At 52.2% G+C, this 19,407-nt stretch overlaps 1 protein-coding gene across 1 annotated transcript; it reads left to right on the top strand.

The window, feature by feature from the left end:
* Window positions 1–1,476: 1,476 nt before the first annotated feature.
* On the top strand, window positions 1,477–17,445 carry RBM38 (RNA binding motif protein 38). The gene is made up of 4 exons (XM_030009745.2): window positions 1,477–1,741; window positions 2,422–2,545; window positions 3,153–3,207; window positions 15,964–17,445. The coding sequence occupies exons 1-4, from the start codon at window positions 1,574–1,576 to the stop codon at window positions 16,262–16,264; spliced, it is 648 nt and encodes a 215-aa protein (XP_029865605.1). The 5' UTR covers window positions 1,477–1,573; the 3' UTR covers window positions 16,265–17,445.
* Window positions 17,446–19,407: the final 1,962 nt, after the last annotated feature.

Below are 19,407 nucleotides of genomic sequence, written 5' to 3'. Positions count from 1 at the left end.
GGTTCTGGCTGATCGGTATCTGGGTGATGGAAACTGTGAATGAAAAATGATTTCTAGGACCCCCTCCCACACCCCAGGCTCTAACCAGTGTTGGAGGGGAGGAATGAAAGCATTGCAAGCACTCCACCGTTCGAGTGTTCTCCAAGGGTGGATTTTGAGGCACCGAGTAGCTTTTCAGCTTTTGTTTTCCTGCAGTTATGAACAGAGGGGTACGTGAATCGAATATGGGGCTGCGCTACAGTAACAATACTCTGAGGTTTGAATCGCAGCTTTCCCCGGCCAGGGCTGAAAACTGCAGGTCAGACCAAAGGCAGTGGCGTTTATTTCACAGCCTCCCTTCTGTCAGCTGCCCGTCCTTAGAGGGAACAAAATGCAAAAGGGGGGCAGTGGAGGGGAACCCCATTGCTGACAGCCAGTGGAAATGGGAATAACGCATCCCTGTCCCCCAGAGGCAGGCTGCACAGACAGATGTTGTCCGTGTGTCCAGTGGAGAAGCAGGAAGCTTAGGAACTTGCTTAAGAAAGGTATTTTTGGACCTCTGTTCAGCGTTTAAACCCCTGGCTCTTTCCTCCTCGTCGACTTGGTTCGCGACCATCCCTTCCTCCTGCCTTGGCATCCTAACGCGCCTTTGCCACCCAGCTCGCCACAAAGGCTGGCAAACGGCTCGCTGGCTTTGTCCCTGTGTCCGAACCTGCCAGGGATTAAACACTTGCAGTTGAGCTTATTGTGCAACTGAAAAGAGGGAAAAGGAGGGGTGGAAAAAAAAAAAAACAAACCCAAAACCTCTTTCGAGGCGGTTTTCTTTGGCGGGCTCCTGCAGGAACAGTCCCCTCGCCCCCCCCCCCCCCCCCCCCACCCCGTGCCCGCGGGGTTTGGAGCTGCTCCCCGGGAGCCGCCGGGACTTGTAGTCTGGACCATGCTCAGCCTGGGGCGGAGGAGCTTGCCGCGGGGGGGGGACCCCGTTTCCCCGGGAGTCCGCAGGGCCCGCCGGGGGTCCCGATGCCCGCAGGGATCTCTCCGCCTTACCGGGGCCCCTCCCCCGTGGGACAAAGCGGCTCCGCTGCTGGACCGGCGTTGGGGGGGGGGGGGGGGGAGTGGGCAGCGCCCGGGACCCGCCGACGTAGCGGGACTGACCCCACACACACACACACCACGGCCGGGCCGGGGCCGCCCACCGGCAGGGCCGCGGCGGGTGCCCGGGCGGGCGCGGGGCCGGACTACGCGCCCCGAGCGCCCCTGCGCGGCGGGGCGGGGCGGGGCGGGGCGGGCGCGGCCCTACAAAGGCGGCGGCGGCGGCGGGCGGCCGCTACTCACCGGTACCGGCGGGAGGGTGCGGCGGCGCCGCCCGCGCTCCCGGGACAAAGCGCGGCCATGAACCGGCTGTAGGTTTCCCCCGCCCCCCGCCCCAACCGGGGACCGCAGCCGCCGCTCCGCTCCTCTTCGGCCGTCCGTGCGGGGGGGGGGGGGGGGCTCGGAGCGGGGGTTGTTGGTGGTGGTGGGGGGGGAGTTTCTTCTCGTCGAGCCGGCGGCGGCGCGGGGTGGATGCCGGCTAGGGCCGGCCGCGCCCGGCACCATGCACACCGTGCAGAAGGACACCACCTTCACCAAGATCTTCGTCGGGGGGCTGCCCTACCACACCACCGACTCCTCCCTCAGGAAGTACTTCGAGGTCTTCGGGGACATCGAGGAGGCGGTGGTCATCACCGACCGGCAGACCGGCAAATCCCGGGGATACGGCTTTGTAAGTGCCGCTCCGTGCGTCGGCGGTTCTCCCCCCGCCCCCGGCCCCGCTCCGCTCCCCCGCCGGGGCTGCCATTCCCCCCCCCCCCCCCCCCCAGCGGTCCCCGGCGAAGGGGGCTTGGCTGCGGACCCCCCCCCCCCCGGCTCCGGGCCGGCGGAGCGGTGGTCGCCGGGGCCGGGGGGAGGCTGTGCGCTGTGCGGGCGGGAGCGGGGTGTGGGGGACCCCGGGAGGAAAAACTCCCGGTACCGGCCGGGGTCGTGCCGTTCCTTTCAGCACCTCCTTCCCCCGATCCCGTTGCGGGTTTCTGGGCGGTCGAGCTGCGGTGCCCTCGGGAGCGCGGACCCTCGCTGCCAGCCCCCCCCCCCCCCCCCCCGAGCTGCCTCTGCTTCGGGGAGTTTTGGGACTAGCTCACCAACTTCTTAAAAAAAGCCCGGGGGAGGAGGTGGAAAGGCAAGGGAAAACAACTGGTGTAAGCCCAAAGGAGTAACTTGGCGAGGGGGGAGCCCTCTTTTCTGTCGAGTCCCCAGGAGCCCGTCCCATCTTGCTGTGCAAGTGGGGCGGCACGAAGCGGAGTTCAGCTCCTGATTCAAAACAGAACAATAGATAAACTCCGCTTAGTGCCTGTTGCCGGAGTGTTTACAAAGTGCTGTTGCTACAAACAAGGCTGTGCTTAATTCCAGGTGACCATGGCGGACAGAGCCGCAGCTGAAAGAGCGTGCAAAGACCCAAACCCCATCATTGATGGCAGGAAAGCAAATGTGAACCTGGCCTATTTGGGAGCAAAACCAAGGAGTATTCAAACTGGTGAGGCATCCAGGAGATCCCGTCTCAATCTATTAGAATAACTTGTAAGACGAGGAAGCGAGTTACTCGGGCTGGATTCATCTGATCTGATGATGCGTGCTTATCCCTCATGGTTCTGATTGTTGACTGAAGACACTGCGTAGTCCGGTTACCTCTCTTCTGTATCTTCTTACTCGTACCTGTTAGACTAGTGTTAAGCACCTAAGTTCATATAACTGAGTTAAAGCTGTCTGCTTCCCCGGCTAATCTGTTTTCCTGTTATCCTCTTCGTCGCGTCGGTATTAACAGTAAGATCCATTTCATCATTCTGCCTTTTGGTTTAACGACCGCAGTACCCGGTGTGTAAAGTAAGGCATTATACCCCATTGTCTGTTCAACTTTCACGTTGTTCTTTAATCTGAATTCCCATCTGGTCCTCGAGCATATCACACACGCATATGAAAATTAACTTGCTTCTAAATGGGGCTCTGAATTTGCTCACATGCATAGCAGATAAAATCCATGTACGTGTGGTCTGAGTTGTAATTATGCCTCTATAGAATGAGTTGAATGGTATAGTGGATGCCATTCGTTAATATTTCTTTTTTTCTGAATGGTTTTTTTTTAGGTTTTACCATAGGTGTGCAGCAACTACATCCAGCCTTCATTCAGAGACCCTTTGGGTAAGTGGAAGTGTTTCTTAACAGTCTTTTTGAAATCAAATTCATGAACCAACTTCCTCATTATTTAAAATGCATGAAAAAAGCCTTAGCTGTCAAGAGTGGACAGTTTCAACAGCTGTTGTTAATGTTTGGAGTACTTTATTTCTGGTGAAGATTTCAGAAGTTTTGTGCATTTGTCAGCTTTAATGTAATTCCCAAAGATCCTCCTTTATCCTCAGTAAATCTTAGTCATAATAAACCCAATGCATTGCTTGCTGCTTTGCCAACTTTAAGAATTCACAAGAATTCAAATAAACGGAAAATAGTTTCTCTATTATAGTACTTAAGGTGTCAAAACAATTAAGCAAATTTTGTTCTCATGTTTCTCAAATAAGATCTTCTGCCTTCTCTGTGCCGTTTCCCACGTAATAATGCTTAGGATACAGTTTTATCCTAGAAAACAAATTGCATTGGAAACAAAGTCTGTTACTTAATGAAAGTAACATTAGGTCAAAAATTGATTTTGGACAGATGTTATACAAGGCTTGAATAGTCTGCAAAAGTGGGCTTTTGTCTGCTGTTTTCAATAGCTTATACCATCCCTACTCGGTCAGAAAAGTCCTCTTTTTATACATCTAATAGGATCTGGCAGCTGCTCGGCAAAAGACAAGTGTGCTTCACGAGAACAATAGTGACTGTCATACTGCCTTCATTTAACTGTTTAATGATTGATGCAGTTCTTTTTTTACGCCATTTCAGAAAGTGAATATTGATAGGGGTTTTTTATTATTATTTTCTAAGAGCATTAAGAAAGTAGGTGCATTTTTTAAAGCTTTTGAGCACTGCTCTGTTGTGGTTTTTGTGTGACTGTAATATAAATAGATGGGATTTTGGCCTTTGTCAACAGAAAGACTTCATCCCTTTCCTGCTCTCTGCTTGTGTTTTTTTGGGGTGGGAGTTTTTTGGTTTTGCTGGTTTTTTTTGTTTTGGTTTGCTTTTTTTTTTTTTTTTAAGAAAAAAGGGATCTGCTAACAACAAAAGAAACTTTCGCTCCTCTGCCCTCATGGCTGCAGTTGCCAACTGCCTGGGTAATCTCATTCCAATGAGTTTATGGATGTAGGAGACTGTGTTGCCACAATAGTGCACACCCAGTGCATGGGTGTTGTGTACAGTTCAAACATGCCAGTTTTCATAAGTGGTTACGGCTCTGTTGGAAAGACTCAAAGAACATCTGTCATGAAATGAAGAGTCTCTTTTTTTTTTTTTTTTTTTTTTTTTTGGTGCAAGAGCCACAGTAGTCTACGTAGACAAGATGCTGCTTTGTAATCGCTCTCTTTGCATGGGAGCTACAATAGCTTTCTTAGCCCCCAGTGTTAGGCAGCAGCGGTACCTTCGAGATGTGAACCCCAGAGGCTTTCCAAATTGCACAGGAGCGCACAAGAGAAGTTGACAATAAAACCAGCCTCTTGATGAGTTTTTCCACGCACGCTAACAGAAAAGAGCAAAATGGTGAAGCACGTTAAACTTCTTGTGTTGGCAGGGGTGCCGGCGCACGCCTGTTCCTCTTGCAGATAATCTGCTGTTCCTGTGGGTGCTGTTCCTACCCAGCAGCCGCAGCCCTGCAGCTCTGGAAAACGTAGTTTTTCTTTTTGAACGGTTTGCTTTTAGTTTCACATGCAGAGGAGTGTGGGATCAACTAACTGCGTGTTCCTTGTGATCTAGACAGTTACTGTTCCAGTTCTTAGGCATTGGTTTCATCATTAAACCGTCAGAGCTGCAGTTAGCACACGCAGCAGAGAGGACTATAAATTATTTATCAGTTGCCAAGAGACAGGAACCAGCAGACTAGGGGGTTGGAGGAAGAGGATTATATATCATTATTTGCAAGCATCAGTAAACAAGAATTTCGTTGCGTTCAGTCATTGCTGCAGCAGAATCACTGAAAATGTGGGTTTGGCAAAATGTGGAGCCGTTTACCTGAGCACCACATCTGGGGCTGCTCTGTGGCTTCTGAGCAAAGCATCAGGTGGTCCGTCAAGCAACGGAGCTTGGCTGCTGGTTCCCTCTTTGTCTTGTCAGCAGACCCAACAAAATTAAAGAGCCTGCCAGGCTCTACTCTTGCATTCCCTTGAACCCACAATTTCCTTGGCCTTCGGTGGGATTTGAGGATAGATGAGGAGTTTATCAGGGTCTGTCTGTCTTTGGAAGCTTCATCGAATTGCTGTTGTCCATTTGCTCTGCGCCACGTGGAGCGGATCCTGACCTTCCCCAAACGAAGCTCAGTGCCTCGTCTGCTTTGCCCACGGTGTACGACGCTGCCCGGTTCTCCCTTCTGCAGTTCCTGTCTCTGCAAAGTGTTTGTGCCCGGGGGTTGGCATGCGGTTTCCAAAAGACGATTGTTAAGGGACACGGGGTACTAGGTGTGCGAGCTGGACTTGGCAAGGAAGAAATGAATGAACGGCCCATTAACTGCTAGGCAGTTAAATAAGAGAAAGCCAGCCAGTCATGTTCCAGCTATCAAGCCACAAAGTGCAGGTTTTGGTGAAACCTGAAATGAATGGAAACTATGAAAATTACCCAAACATCAGTAAGGATTATTTATAAACTGAAGGCTTCCCGCCCCCCAGCCCCAGGCACCCAAATGGCAGCTGTAACTATTGCCTGGGGTATGCGGAACAGAAAGAGAAACCATGAAGAGCCTCTCTCCTTCCTCCTGCTGTCCTGGCAGGGGAGGCACTCGCACAGCAGACAGCACGGAGTCGATAGTAAATCCTGTTTTGAAAAGTAGTCTCTGGATTGTCGTAACCGGAGATCTGAACAGTAATGCAAGGCAAAGGATGCGTCTGTGTCGGGGTGACTCGAGATCTGGCTTCTGAGTTTAGGGAAGCAGCAGTAGGCCTGGGAGATTTATCCGGAGCTTACAGACTGCACTTTGCTTGGAGGCAGCTGGCAATGCCAGCGTGTCCCTGCAGCTACCGGCCGGCACGGAGCTGCGCTTACGCGATCAGAGAAGGGGGAGACCCTCTCTCTCCAAATGGAGCCGTCTCTTACTGCAGCAGTGTCCCTTTTAAGTATTTTGAGAAACACCTGAAACTTTTTGGAAGCTGCTCGGAGCAGCCGCGTAGACCGCTTGACCAGGAGTACGTGGTGACATGGCGAAGCTGCTTGGTGCCCCTCTCTCGGTCCTCTCCTCTGCTTGCTTGACTCCGGTGCTTGAGACAGGCTTGAGCCTGTGCAGGGAACAGGGATTCCCCAGTTCTCCTCTTCGCAGCCGTGCTTGCTGCTCTGGACGCGAGCAGCGTATGGCAGATGCGTTCCTGTGGCTGTGCCTCAGCGAAGGAGCTATCTGTGTGGGAGATCTACCAGCGACTGAGTAAGTGGCTGAGCTCTTGGAAACATATAGCTGTCTCTTGCAGCAGGATCTAGCTCTTTCCGTGTCTGCACATCGGATGTCGTCGCTCCAGAGACCCCGCTGCCCGTCCTCGTGCAGTTGCTTATTTTGGTTGCCCCCTGACTCTGGCCCGCGTTTGGTCTCGGGCAGCATCGGAAAGAGTTAAATCTCTCTGAGTTTGAAATTTCATGCATTGATGCCGCTGCAGTTAGGAAGTGAAGAAAGTCCCTCTTTGTGTCAGCCTACCCTCCCTTGCAGCTGTTTATCCTTAAAACTTCTCTATTGGGTTAAAAATAAAAGGAAACAAACTTTCATCTTCTCTGTGGTTATGCTTGTAAACCGGCGCATGCTGGCCTTGCTCTGCTCGGCCTCTGTCAGCTGGCATCCCCCGTGCTCCGAGTTCCTATTGCACCATTTACCGAAAAGCTGGCCCGCTGCGGGACCCCAGCCTGCTCTGCCGGTCACAAGCAGCTCCCGTGGGGAGGGCGCACCCGGCACCTGTTGTTTATCGTGTGCCAATAACATGAATGCTTTGGGGGGGGGGGGAGGATTTCCTAAAAAACATTCAAATCCATTTTCCAAATGGCTTCAGCTGCTAGTTCTCGGGCATGGTTACTGCTATTCAGACCAAATGCTTGCCAGTCAGAAAGAGCTCCTTTTTTTTTTTTTTTTTGCCTTTTTTTTCAGGGTAGACATGTATTTATAAGGAGATCAGATGGCTTTGCAAATTTTCTTGAACATCTGCTTCAAGGTAGCAAATGCTGGTATCGGACCCGAGGGCTTGGTATACAATTTGTTTTGGTTTTGGGCACAATTTGCTCGTGTCCTGCATCTAGCGTAGGCCTGTAGAACAATACAAAAGGAGAGCGTGGTCTGATGTACTGACCTTGCACTTGGCTACTACGCAAATGGTGTGCCGAGCTCAAGGCAGCAGTGGACCTTTTGCAGGGGACAGGCTCTGGTTGAAGGGTGCCACGTGCCCTTCCAGCGCAGTCGGGGCACAGCGTGCCTGCGTGTGATGGAGAGCCAGGCTGAGCTGGCTCTAGCTTTGTCTTTCCAGCACATGGCTCGAGTTGTGCACACTGTCTTCTCTGCGTGATTCCGTTGCCTTTGGTGGATTTGCTCTTCATCCTCGCCAGCACGAGAGCAACCTCCTTAGCAGCAGAGACCCAAGTCCTTTCCCCTTGCTGCAGGAGCTGGGGAGTGGCAGATACAAGATTCTCCTATTCTGATCTGGCTGGTGCCACGTCGTCCCGATGTGGCAGACTCATGCACGTGTCTGAATTTTCAGAGCAGTCCAGCTTGTACTTGATCTCATCTTTCCTTTGCGCAGCTGTTGGCATGCTGGTCCCTAACTCTGTAGTTATTAAACACATGCCCAGTAATTCAAATGATAAATGCAGCTCTGACTGGCCTGCCTCTGAGCTGAGGACACCAGCGAGGGAACTAGACAGTTGTGCTGATAATTTGGTAGCAAGGACACTGGGTCACTTCTAAATATGACTTATATGAAGAACTTGTTCCCCACAGATGGGAGCAAGCTACATACCAGAGCTAAATATACTCTGTGATCACAAAAGATGAAAAGTCGTGGACCTCAGAGTTAAAACTGAGTCTCCTATTTCTCGGTCTCTGAATCCCGTAAACAGGATCGTGCTGTCCCTTGCAGTTTCCCTGTCACCAGCTTTGAGCATTTTGGCTCTCCTCTGTCATAGCTGAGCTGCTGCTGGCTTTGCTCTGGCCAAAGCAGCGGAGGCTGGGGAAGCCGTGCCGGGGGCAGGCTCGCAGCCCCCCCATGATTCTGGCTTGTGGGAAGGTGTGGAGAGAGATGTCTTAGGCGGTCTAGAACAACAAAGGCACAACTGGCAGCAGGCATCACTGAAACTCTTAAAATGGAATTTCTTTCTTGCCTGAGAAGTTACATGTTTTATCAATGTAGGCTTTCTTTTATTAAAAATAGATATTTCATTGCTTCTTCCATAGCTAAAGCATTCTGCTTCAAAATACTTCATCTATTCAAGAAAGGGTTTTTGATAAATCAAATGTGTGGATGGTTTTAATGAAAAGTCGGTGGAATGGATCACGTGTGAAGAAAGAACGTCTGTTAAAAAATGGAACCAGTTGAAAGTAGTCAATTTAATATATATTATGCCAAAACTTGTCAGGTACTTGAGAAGACTTTGGAGATGTTTCTGCAGCCTTTGGTTTTCTCCAAATTGCAGAAGAAAATTGGAAAGCTTAGCTAAAGGCAGAATTCCTGGGGCTTCCTGGGTTAATCTGTCAGAGCCTCTGGTTTTCCTCCTGTGTGGACAGGATGAATCTAGCATCCTCCTGGGTTTCTCACACTGATGCTGAAGGGCTCAGGCTCCAGTAGAGCACTGGTGTGAAGCTTTTCTGTTTCTTCTGTTGGTTCATTTCTGGTTTGGCTGTGCTGATAACTCGAAAGGGGAGGGGTTTTTCCTTCTCTGGGTAGCTGACTAGTTGCGGATAAACTTCCATGTGGCTTTTTCCTTGGTGCCAGATGGCTCTTGTTTCAGGCAGATGTTATCTCCTGCTACCTGAGTGTTTTTCAGCCTGCTTCTCCAAAACTATTTTTGGTCTGGCCCAACATGCCTTTGTTTGGGATTATATTTTTTTTTCCTTTTTCCTTTGGGTGTGGGGGAAGCAAGATGCAGAGGATAAAGCTGTAAATTGTTGAGCCTGGCTAACTCGTGGTGGAGCTCAGCATGTTGATCTCGGACTCTTGGTTAAGCTGAGAAAAACGATTAGATCTTTGTGAGAAGATGTACGCTCATCTTTGATCTGCAACCTTTTTACTTATTTATTTATTTGTTTGGTTTGTTTTTTTCCCCACACCTCTGCACCAGCTATGGGGGAAAGTGTAGACGGCATTTCGTTTTACTTGTTTTTGTGGGATCTAGCTTCCTCCGCTATGGGCCATTGGTCTGTTGAATTGTGAAGTCAAGATGTGCTAACACTGTAAAATGAGAATATTGCTGGGCTATGATAGGTTCTCAGCTACTGCAGTGCTTTCTGTTCCTTACATTTTCTCTCTCCTGCCAAAACGAAAATAAATTGAAATCGTGGATTGCTCTTGTGTCCTTAAGTTGGCATTTGTATTTCTTGAGCAATGGTTTTGGTAGGCTCAGCAACCAGCAGAGGTTGTCACTGAATCCTGCAATATACTTACTTTTTCTTTTGTACCGATTCCAGCCTGGGACAGTCTGTTGCGGCAGGTTGTTCCTTGCTGATTGCCACCGGCGTGGAGACGTCTGGTCCCAACAGGGAAGCAGGAAACCCAGTCGTGTACCTGTTTGCACAGGCTGCTGTGTACATCTCCTCAGAGGGCTAGAGGAGAACGAGTAGAAGACAGGCAAATTAGTTACAAGATGAGCAGAAATTGCGTTGGTTGGTTTAGCTATTTTGCGTTTGTGTCACACTGTAGTAGGTGAGGATAAATACCGTACCACGGAGCTCCAGAGTTCATCCTTGTCTCACTTCCAGCTAGCCGAGAGAGCTGGCTGATGAGGCAGAAGCCATTGACATTTCAATGCCGGTTTAAATCGGCTTTAGTAGGGACGTTTCGGGATTGGGAGGTTTGTCATGTCAGTGGATGATGGATTGCGGAGTGGTCGGGGCACAATGGATGTCCTGATCTGCACCAGGGTGTTGGTGGATAAAGTCTATGGGATCTCCTCCTCCCGGAGCAAGAGTCCTTGTTGGCAGGCGGGGACTGCCTTGGCCGCGCTCCAGCTTGTAGCCCCTCCTCATCACGTCTGGATTTGAGAACAGGACCTGAATTTCTGACGTTTCCACAGCCTGTGATTGTGGCTGGGGCCCATATGATACGTATTGCCAAGCCTGCCGCCGCTCCACACGGGTTTACGGAAAGTGGCTCCACGAGGTGAGTGCTTGCGGGCGGCTTGGGAGTGTCCTTCAGGAATGATGTTCTTGGGGCGTGAGTTACATCGGGATGTGTCCGTGCATCACCAACTCCGAGGTGCTGCTGCGGCACTGCTAATGCAAGCGTAGAGCTCCTGGACTGCTGCTGCTTTCCTTGGTGTTGCCGGAGTGTGCTTCCCAGAGCAGGTTCTCTCTGGTGCTCTTAAAACTCGTGAATCCGCTTCAAAATACATCTTCAAATCCGTCGCCCAGGTGCTGCTTCACCGGAGGTAGTTTTCAGGTTGCTGTCGTGGTCGGCTGTGGCTATGCTCAGCTCGTTCTGCAGCACCAGCTACCAACTGGAGCCCAGCACCGCCTGCCATCACGTGTTGTGGCAGTGTGGGTGTCCCTGTAGCAGCTAACGGGTCAACTCTAGTGGAAATGGAGGCCAAATTCCTGGGGTCAAATGCCAGAATTTGTGCCTTCACTGGCAGACACAAAGGGCTCTGTTTCTTTTATTCTTCAAGGAATAAAAGGCTGGTCGCGGCGGTGGCGTTTGTGTGCTGATCTCTGTGAGGCTGCCAAGAGCCCTGTGCCCCTCCTTGTTTCCCAAGGGTTCGTGCGATGCTGTGTCCCTCCTGACAGAGGGTTGCAGTCGTCTCCCACCTCTCCAGAAGCAGCGAAACCAGCTCCCAGCGTAGCCGGCGGAGATCAAGGGGGTCAGGAGCTCCCGCTCGCTGCTCTCCCAGCCCCATGCAGCTTGCGGGAGCTGCTCGTGGCTCACGCGTAGGAAGCCCCGCAGGATGGGAGACCGCTGAGAGAGCGCAGCTAAAACACATTTTAGGTGTAAGTCTGATATCGAATACGTAAAGCGCCTCCGGGATGAGCTCTGCCAGGTAGAGCTGCTGACGAGGGAGAGGGCCTCGTTAGCTCGTTCCTCTTCCTCGCCGTTCGGGAGGAGGTGTGGGACGCGTGGCCATCCGACTTGTCCCTTCTTCCTGGCTGCCCCTGGGGCTGCGGCTGCCCGCCAGCCCCCCCCCGGCCCTGCAGCTTGCCCCTGGTGCAGTGGGGAGAACCGGGCGACGGCGGGTTTTAAAAAGTCCGCTCTTTCAGCAGGCGGCACCTCCCGGGAGCCGAGGGCGCGGGCAGCCGCAAGCCTCACCCGATGCGTTTGAACACCTCCACCCAGGACCGCACCAGAAACGGGCTGCTTTTGTTCTGCCCTTCGTGTTTTTCACGGCAAAAGCAGAAGCCGATCCTGCATCTCCTCTGCCGATGGCTCTGTAACCATCTCTTTTGTTCCGTGTCTTTCAATTTTGGCTGCCGGGGCAGCGTGGTGTCGTGCCACATAGTTAGGAACGTGGGCTAGCGTGGCGGTCCTGGCTGCCCTCCTGCACCGCGACCGCCTTCCCGAGTCCCTCCTGCGGCCACCGCTGGCTCTAGACTTAGGTTTGAACACGCTCATTGCCTTTTGTGGCCTTTGCCCGGGATTAATCATAACGCCGTAAGCATCTCGTACGTCTGCTGTCCACGGGATGACTTTGATGTGTGGTGGCAATGGCTGATCACTTGGTTGATGTTTTATAATCACGTTGTGTGTATTCTGGATGAAGTTCTCTTCTGGCTGGCAGGGCCTGTCGTGGGGGACGGAGGAAAACTGCAGGGAGGGAGGAAGGGAAAGGCGTCTTAAAACACAGATGTGACTCATTCTGTAGAAATGCAGATTAGAGTTTGCTGATTTCTAGAAAAAGAACTCCAAAAGAGCTCCCCCCCCCCCCCCCCCCCCCCCCCGAAAGATCTTCTTCAGAAATAATGGAAGGGGGGGAAATACTTTAAGACTTTCTATGGACGCTAAACATAGCCAGCAAAGAACTTCATTGTACTGCACCGTTTTGTTTTGTTTTGTTTGTAGCTGCAAGTCATCAAAGTGACCTTACCTTGGGTTGTGTGTTTTGTTTTGATCGATGAGCTGCCATCTGTCCACCTAATTCAGAAGTCCAAACTGCATAATATCCTGATGGAAATTTCTAGCTAAATTATTAAAACCCCACAGACCGAAAGAACCTTCCCTTTCACATAGAAACAGTTTCTGGAGTTGCTGAGTGTGATTTTTTTTTTTCTAGTGCAGTAAACTATGGTGTGTGATGTGCGCTTGCGTATGCATTGGGCCGGGATGTATTTCTGGAAACAGAGTACAGGAGTGCTTATTGTCTTCCTAGCTAATGGTGCTTTTTATTCAAAGTAGCATTGAAGAGCTGGAATTTTTCCTTGCTGGGGGAAAAAAACCCAGTAGTGCAGGATGTCGCGGATTTGCTGTCACTCTGGAGCACGCCGTGGGAGCTGCGACGGAGGAGCCGTGTACGTGAAAGCAAAGCCAACGTGCGGAGTTTCTTGGGGACGAGTTGGGAGCGTGCGGACGCGTGCCCCGCGTGGGGTGTCAAGAGCAGTTGGGTGGCAGCAAGGGACGTCGGGGGGTGACCTGCGGAGCTGCTCCAACAGGGCGATGCTCAGGCTGGATTCCTCGGAGGCTCTCGGACCGTCCTCCCGCTCGTTTTGCGGGCGCAGGCCGAGCGCTTGCGTGCGGGAAAAGTGCGGGTCCCTCCTCTGCTCCCGCTGAGTGGGCGTTTTTTAGTGAGTCCCGAGCGTGAGGATTGTGCATTTGTTTTTCCTTGGCGTTTGTGGAGTGGTTTTAACTTTATCGAGCCCTGGAGCAGCAGGAAGGCCGGCAGTGGGACCCCACGTGTAGGGAGAAGCGACAGGCAGCCAGAGCATCTGTCACCAATCTGGGACGCAGGCTGTCGTCTGAGCTGACGATTTACACGGGGGTAGAGCGAGAGGCGTGCGTGGGGTCGGCTCCGCTCGCCCCCAGCGGTTGCGTGGGCCAGTGCCTGGGGGTGCCTCTGCGGAGCCTTTCCCCAGACCCTGGCCGGCCGAGAGAGCGGCGTTGCGCCTCTGCGTTATTTAAAACAAAGCAAAACAAAACGAAGCCCCGGCGGCCAAGCGTGAGGAACCTCTGGGCTGGGACTAGGCCCAGCTCCTCGGAAGAGGCGGCCGCTGCCGCTGCGAGCGCGTGACATCAAGTGCCCTTGGTCTGAACTGGCGCTCCAGCTCTGATTCAGCTGTGTCGGCCTCCGTTTAGATCAGGGCTAAACCGAAAGTGATTCAGTGAATTTCTGCTGCCTCATCTCGTTCTTGTTAGTCACAGGGTGATATTGGCTATGTTGCATTTATGGACTGAAAGGCTGTGAGGTCCCTCTCTCCGCGCTACGCCAGGGATGGCTCTGGCCTCTGGAGATGGTCTGACGCTTTATCGGCCAAAAGTTGAGGTGCTGCTCTCCACCATCCATCCTCCCCAGTGCTGCTCCTCCGGCGGTGGCCTCAGTATATCTAAGGACCCTGATTTTTGGAGGCGGCGTGGCTGTGTGGGGGGAGGAGAGCAATCATTCTCTCATCATGCAGATTGCCTCAAGAAAAACCAAAGTGCATATGTGAGTGGGAAAACGAGAGAAAACTCGGTTCAGATGAGCGCTTGTTTGCGAGAAGCCTTTCTCCTGCCTGAAGAGCGGGTTAAACCATCCAGTCTTGGTTGTAAAGCAAACGGGAACAGCCCCATAACTGCTGGATAGGAGGGACCCAGCCCCAGGTGGACCCCAGTACGTTGTAGGTGGTGGCTGCGACCTAGGACGGACACGAGGGTGGAACGAGGGTGGCCAGTGACTCATCCAGCAGAAGTGTCCGGTCCCTGGTTTTGAGTCCCCGTGAAGCACCAGAGCACCGGGTCCCGCTGCTTGGCAGCGTGGGGAGTCTGCTGGGGTTTCCAGCTCGGACGAGTGGGCAAGAGATCCTTTCCCCGAGCAGCTGAGCTCAGCTTTAAAGAGCGGTTTAGGCACGTACAGGGCTGTGTCTTGTGAAAAGTCTGTGGGAGGCTTTTAAAAGTGGTCGTGTTTGAAAATGTGCTGTCACACACATCCACACAAAAATCCCCAAAATATTTGAATCTGCATAAGCTCCCTGCAGAGTTTTACCTTGGTTGTTTTTTTTTTTTTGCTGTTTGCCAAAACGAGTTGGATTTGGGGGCAGGGTGGAATGAGCTCTCCAAAGTATGGTTTTGGTTCGTGCTGTTGCCTTACGCAATTCAGCAAGCAGCCAGCCAAAGGGACCTTTTCCACAGCGTGTGCTTTTTGGTGCGTGTGGCTCTGATCTCTCAGTGGTCACGTGCCGTTTGCTGGTGTCAGGCTGCACACCCCTGTTTCTTAAACAAGCCCCAAATCCGTCAAGCCTGTGCACAATGGAGCTCTCTGCTGCCGAGGGCTGCGCAGGCGGGTACCGTTTGCGCTCTGCAGTTGATGTGCAATTGCCCATTTTTTGTCTGGCCCGTGGCAGTTCGCGTGGACGGACCTAAACCTTCAGGTTTGCGCAGTTTTTGCTCTTGTTTGAGGCCTGACTTGTTGTGGGCTCTTTGGAAAATATAGCCCTTTCATTTTGCTGCCTTCCCCCCCCCCCCCCCCCCCCCTTTCCTCCTCATTAGCAGTTTCTAGCAAATGAGTGGGCAATCCTGCATTAATCATCTCCGGGATCTTTCAGTCTACGGACTTTAATTGACTGTGGCGTTGTTACGTTCCTCTCGGCAGCACGGCTACCTCGGGGCAGGGGCAAACCGGCTGGTGAAAAGCAACGCGTTAGGACCTGCGTCGAAAGGGCAGATGAAATGCCGGGGGACGGCTGGCCGCAGAGCCTGGATGTAAAAGCTCATGGGCACCCAAGCATCGCTGCCGGGCCAGGGGCTGCTGGCACGGTCGCTGCTGAGGAGTGTTACTGAAGGGAAGAAAACCAGAATTAGTATCGCGTGTTTTACAACAAACACCCTGTAGCATTGCCCTAAACATCCAGTGTTATGGAAACATAGCCTTAAATGCGTAGTAACTGGTAACAGCTGGCAAGCTGGAAGGCCCGGGGACAGCGGTCATCCCTGGTGGGATGCTAGCCCGATGGGACGAGCGGAGGAGCGAGCCGGTGTCCCCCGGTCCAGGGGGTGCCCTGGGGGGGCTGCGGGTCCCCAGGAGCCTCCACCCGTGTTTGGGCGGTGGTGGGGAGCGTGGACCTGGAGGATACGGGAGGCGGCGAGGCTGCTGGCGCTGACGGAGAGAGGCAAGGGCGTGTGGGGACCAAGGAGATGCGGCGAGCCGGTATGGCAGGGGCTGCGTCACGGGGAGGTTATTTTGGGGACCAGCAGCCTGAGCAGGGGGAGATACAAGACCTGGAGACCAGGGTGCGTGTCCGTCCTTGCAGTCCGTGCTTCACCTCGCGCTATTTCCACCCTTGGGGTCTAGGAGCGTTTTGCTTTTCATTCCCCCCACCCCGAGCGGCACCCCTCCCTTGAGGGCAGCGCTGCTGGGCGGCACCGTTTCTGTGGCTGACGCACGTGAATTTGGGGGGTCGGGAGGGGGACACGCAGGCTGGAAGGAGCCCAGCCCCTCGCTGACTCTCTCCCTTTGCCTCCACAGACTCACGCCTCACTATGTTTACCCCCAAGCTATCATCCAGCCCAGCGTGGTGATCCCTACCCCGGTGCAGTCCATCACGTCTCCCTACATCGACTACACCGCCGCCAGCCAAGCCTATTCCCAGTACACCACAGCTGCCTACGATCAGTACCCCTACGCTGCCTCCCCCGCTGCCGGGTTTGTGGGATACGGCTACACGGGCGCAGTCCAGCCTCCCATCACCGCCAGCAACCCAGCGGCACCCGCCACCGCTTTCGTGCAGTACCAGCCCCAACAGCTGCAGCCCGACCGCATGCAGTAAGGGCTCTGCCTGCGCCTTCGCCACCTGGGACAATCTTTTACCGTGGAAGGATACGACTAGGACAGCAAAAGCATCAACGACAACAAGCCCACAATAAAAGAAACAAAACAAAAAAAAGAAAAAAAAAAAAATCACCCCGACCCTTTCCCCCCCTTTACCTAGGTGCATATCAATTCCTAAGCTATTTATAGTGTTAAGGGCGAACCCAAACCCTTGCAGTCTGACTGTGCTTATGAAAATGGACTTCTGGTAAGTTTTGGTGTTTGGTTTTTTTTTTGTTTTTTTTTTTTTTCCTCCAATCTGGACAGATACTGTCTTGAAGATGTTCTAAAAGTGACTGAAATGTTTCACAGGAAAACTACAGATTCTTGCACACATCGCGGTCTGCTTCCATCACCTGTGGTCTTCTTTCTGCCCCTACCCCATCTGCACTGTCAGCCCGCCCTTCCTCATCAAACCTGCAATCCTCTTATTTACTGTTGAGGTACAGAGGTACTCGGAGAACACGGAAAAAAAGCAATCTTATTTTTTGGTTGTACAAAAACTTTGTAATACTCAGAGATGCCTTACAGAAAAAAAAAAAAAAAAGAAAAAGAAAAACTATTTTTTAATATTTATTGCGATTTTATTCGCATGAGCTGTGAATTGCAGACAGAAGAATAGTAGTAAGTATCTGCCTTGTTTAATTCTCATTTTACTAAATTATTGTATGTAGGTAAAAGTTCTTAAGTAATTGCTGAATCACTTCAACATGCAAAAGGGAATATGGGCTTGAAGGAGAGCAGAATATTCCTTTAGTCAACGCACTGTACTATTTTCTTATTGTAATTGTTACTCTGTTAAGATTATCTCAAATTTAGGTATATTTTTAAATGCAAAAAACCAACCAAGAATACCGAACATTTTGTCTACTTTGGTAGATCTTTTGTTACAATGCTGCAACCTATGGAGACATTTACAGTATTTATGTAAAAGAGATTAGGGGCTGTTGGCCAGTGAAGCTTAGGACAATATCATGAGCGGAGCAAAAGAGAAAAAGGTGTTATGTCATTGAACAAATGGGTAAACGTAACCTTTTTATGCCTCTAATCCAACAGCCAAATAAAGGAAGAGAACAGATGATGTAAGTTAAGTGCATTTCTACAAAGAACAGCAATAAACTATTTTAACTTTTAAAATTATTCGATACTGTATGGTACCATGTTTGCTTGGCTGACGTCCATTAGGGAGTACTTTCAAACCGACCTGATCTGGCTACGCTGCGCCTTCCCCCGCGAGCGTGCCGGGCTGGGTTTGGGAGCGTGTGTCCTGCGCTGCGGCGGAGCCTGGCCAGAGCATCTGCTCGGATCCCGACCCAGCGTTGCGTCGCGCGGGCATTGCACGGGTGCCGCCGTCCCTTGCAGCGTGTCCCACGTGCCGTTGCTTTCTCTGCACGTCCCAAGTCACCTCGGGCTTTTTGAGCTCCTGGAGCGCCGCGCCAGAGCCGCGCGGTCGCCAACGCTTGTGCCCAGCACCGGGCGCTTGCTCGCGCTCAGCCTGTGCGGAGCAGAGGGTATAAAGTGCTGCCATCCTGCTGCAGCTCCAGTGGAATCGGGGACAGCTGAGATCAGATCTCGTCCCGGGATCCTCAGGATGGGGCTTTCCTCCTGTTATTTGCTTACAATAATTTTTTTTCTTTTTTTTTTTTTTTTTTTTTTCCCAAAACTGAATCCATCCAAAAATGAGCGGTCTGCCCAAGCCTTGTCCTGCTTAAGGGCTGGGTTGCTGAGGGCCTCTGTGATGCAGCAGGGCCCAGGCAGGCTGCAGGCAGCAGCGAGGCTCTGGCAGGGTGCTCGCACCCCTAAGCCTCCTTTGCGGTAGTGAGATGGCTGCATTTGACTTTTCCCCAACCTACTTGCTTTAGAGGTTTGCTTTTCAGATTTTGACAATTACAAACTTCAAGTATCAGTTTTTAAAAGTAAAGAAAATTATTCTATTTGATCATGCCAGTTACCTAGTTCATCTCTGTAAAGGTTATGGCAGAACTGGTGCCGGGAAGTCCCTGCATCTTTGGCACCAGCCTATATTGCTGTTGAAGGTGATGATGCCTAAAGCCATCCTGGGGGAAGAAGATGCTGTAGGATGAAAGCAGAGGCAGTTCAGTACTGTGTCTAATCAACTGCCCTGGGGAACTCGAAGGCACGCAGCGGGCATGTTTAATGTCATCAGTAGGCCTCAGAGTAAACAGCCCATCTCGATGAATGGAAGCAGCTCATTCCTCCCTCGCTCATGTTGCGTGAGAATGCAGATCCTGGTAGGGCTCTGTTCATCCTGCCCGGGGTTTTGCTTACAACCATGTGGGTGACATTTATTTCCTTTTTAAGTAATTGCTTTCTGGATATGGCTGTGGGTCTGCCAAAGGAGTAAGAGCTGAGCGCCGCATCCAGCACGGCGCTGGCGGAGAGCGCGGCCTGGCCGAGAAACCTGCCTTTGAAGTACTATCGGGGCCAGAGATGGTTCAGCAATTCTTCTTTCTCCCTGTCATGAGTCTTTCTGAGGAGGAGGGAGGGGAGGATTTTGGAGGCGGATGGGGGTGCTGGGAGCTGCCGGGGAGCGCTCGGCCCCGGCCCCGCGGCATCGGGGTGCCCATCCTCGGGCAGTGCTTCTGCCTGGCTCCGGCGCTGCTGAACGTCGGCTTTTGTCTTCACCGCGGACCCGCGTCTCCCTCGGTCGATAGGAAGACCGCGACCTCCGAAAATTAATTTGCCGTTGAAAAAAAAGTATGCGTCCAGTGCATTTTTGAAGTGAAAAGAGTGATGATTTTCCATTTAGCTGACTCTAATTTCCTGAAAGGTGCCCAAAACCGCCAGGAAGCGAGGGAGCAGGCGGTGCTGAACGGCAGCACAGCTCCTTCACCCGGCACCCAGCCCGCCGCTGCCGAATGCCATTCCTGGATCCCGCTCCCTTTTGCTCTGGGCTCGTTTGGAGAAACAACCACAACAAAACACCAGCCCAACCTGCCGCCTTCCCGTTTGCGAAAACCCAACTGTGAAATTGCGTCCCGGCAGAATAATGAAATCTGCTGTCCGGCTTCCCGGGTGGCGAGGGAAGCCTGCAGCCCCCCGAAAAGGAGTCCAAGTGCTTCCTTGGCCTGGTGCTAGGCT

The sequence above is a fragment of the Aquila chrysaetos genome, chromosome 3 (genome assembly GCF_900496995.4).
Source record: "Aquila chrysaetos chrysaetos chromosome 3, bAquChr1.4, whole genome shotgun sequence".
Taxonomy (NCBI): domain Eukaryota; kingdom Metazoa; phylum Chordata; class Aves; order Accipitriformes; family Accipitridae; genus Aquila; species Aquila chrysaetos.
This window is presented reverse-complemented; position numbering and strand designations above follow the sequence as displayed.

Coding starts and splice junctions, on each gene's coding strand:
- RBM38 (XM_030009745.2), top strand. CDS start 1,574: ATGCACACCGTGCAGAAGGACACCACCTTCACCAAGATCTTCGTCGGG. Junction 2,546..3,152: donor ACCAAGGAGTATTCAAACTG/GTGAGGCATCCA, acceptor GTTTTTTTTTAG/GTTTTACCATAGGTGTGCAG. Junction 3,208..15,963: donor TTCATTCAGAGACCCTTTGG/GTAAGTGGAAGT, acceptor TTGCCTCCACAG/ACTCACGCCTCACTATGTTT.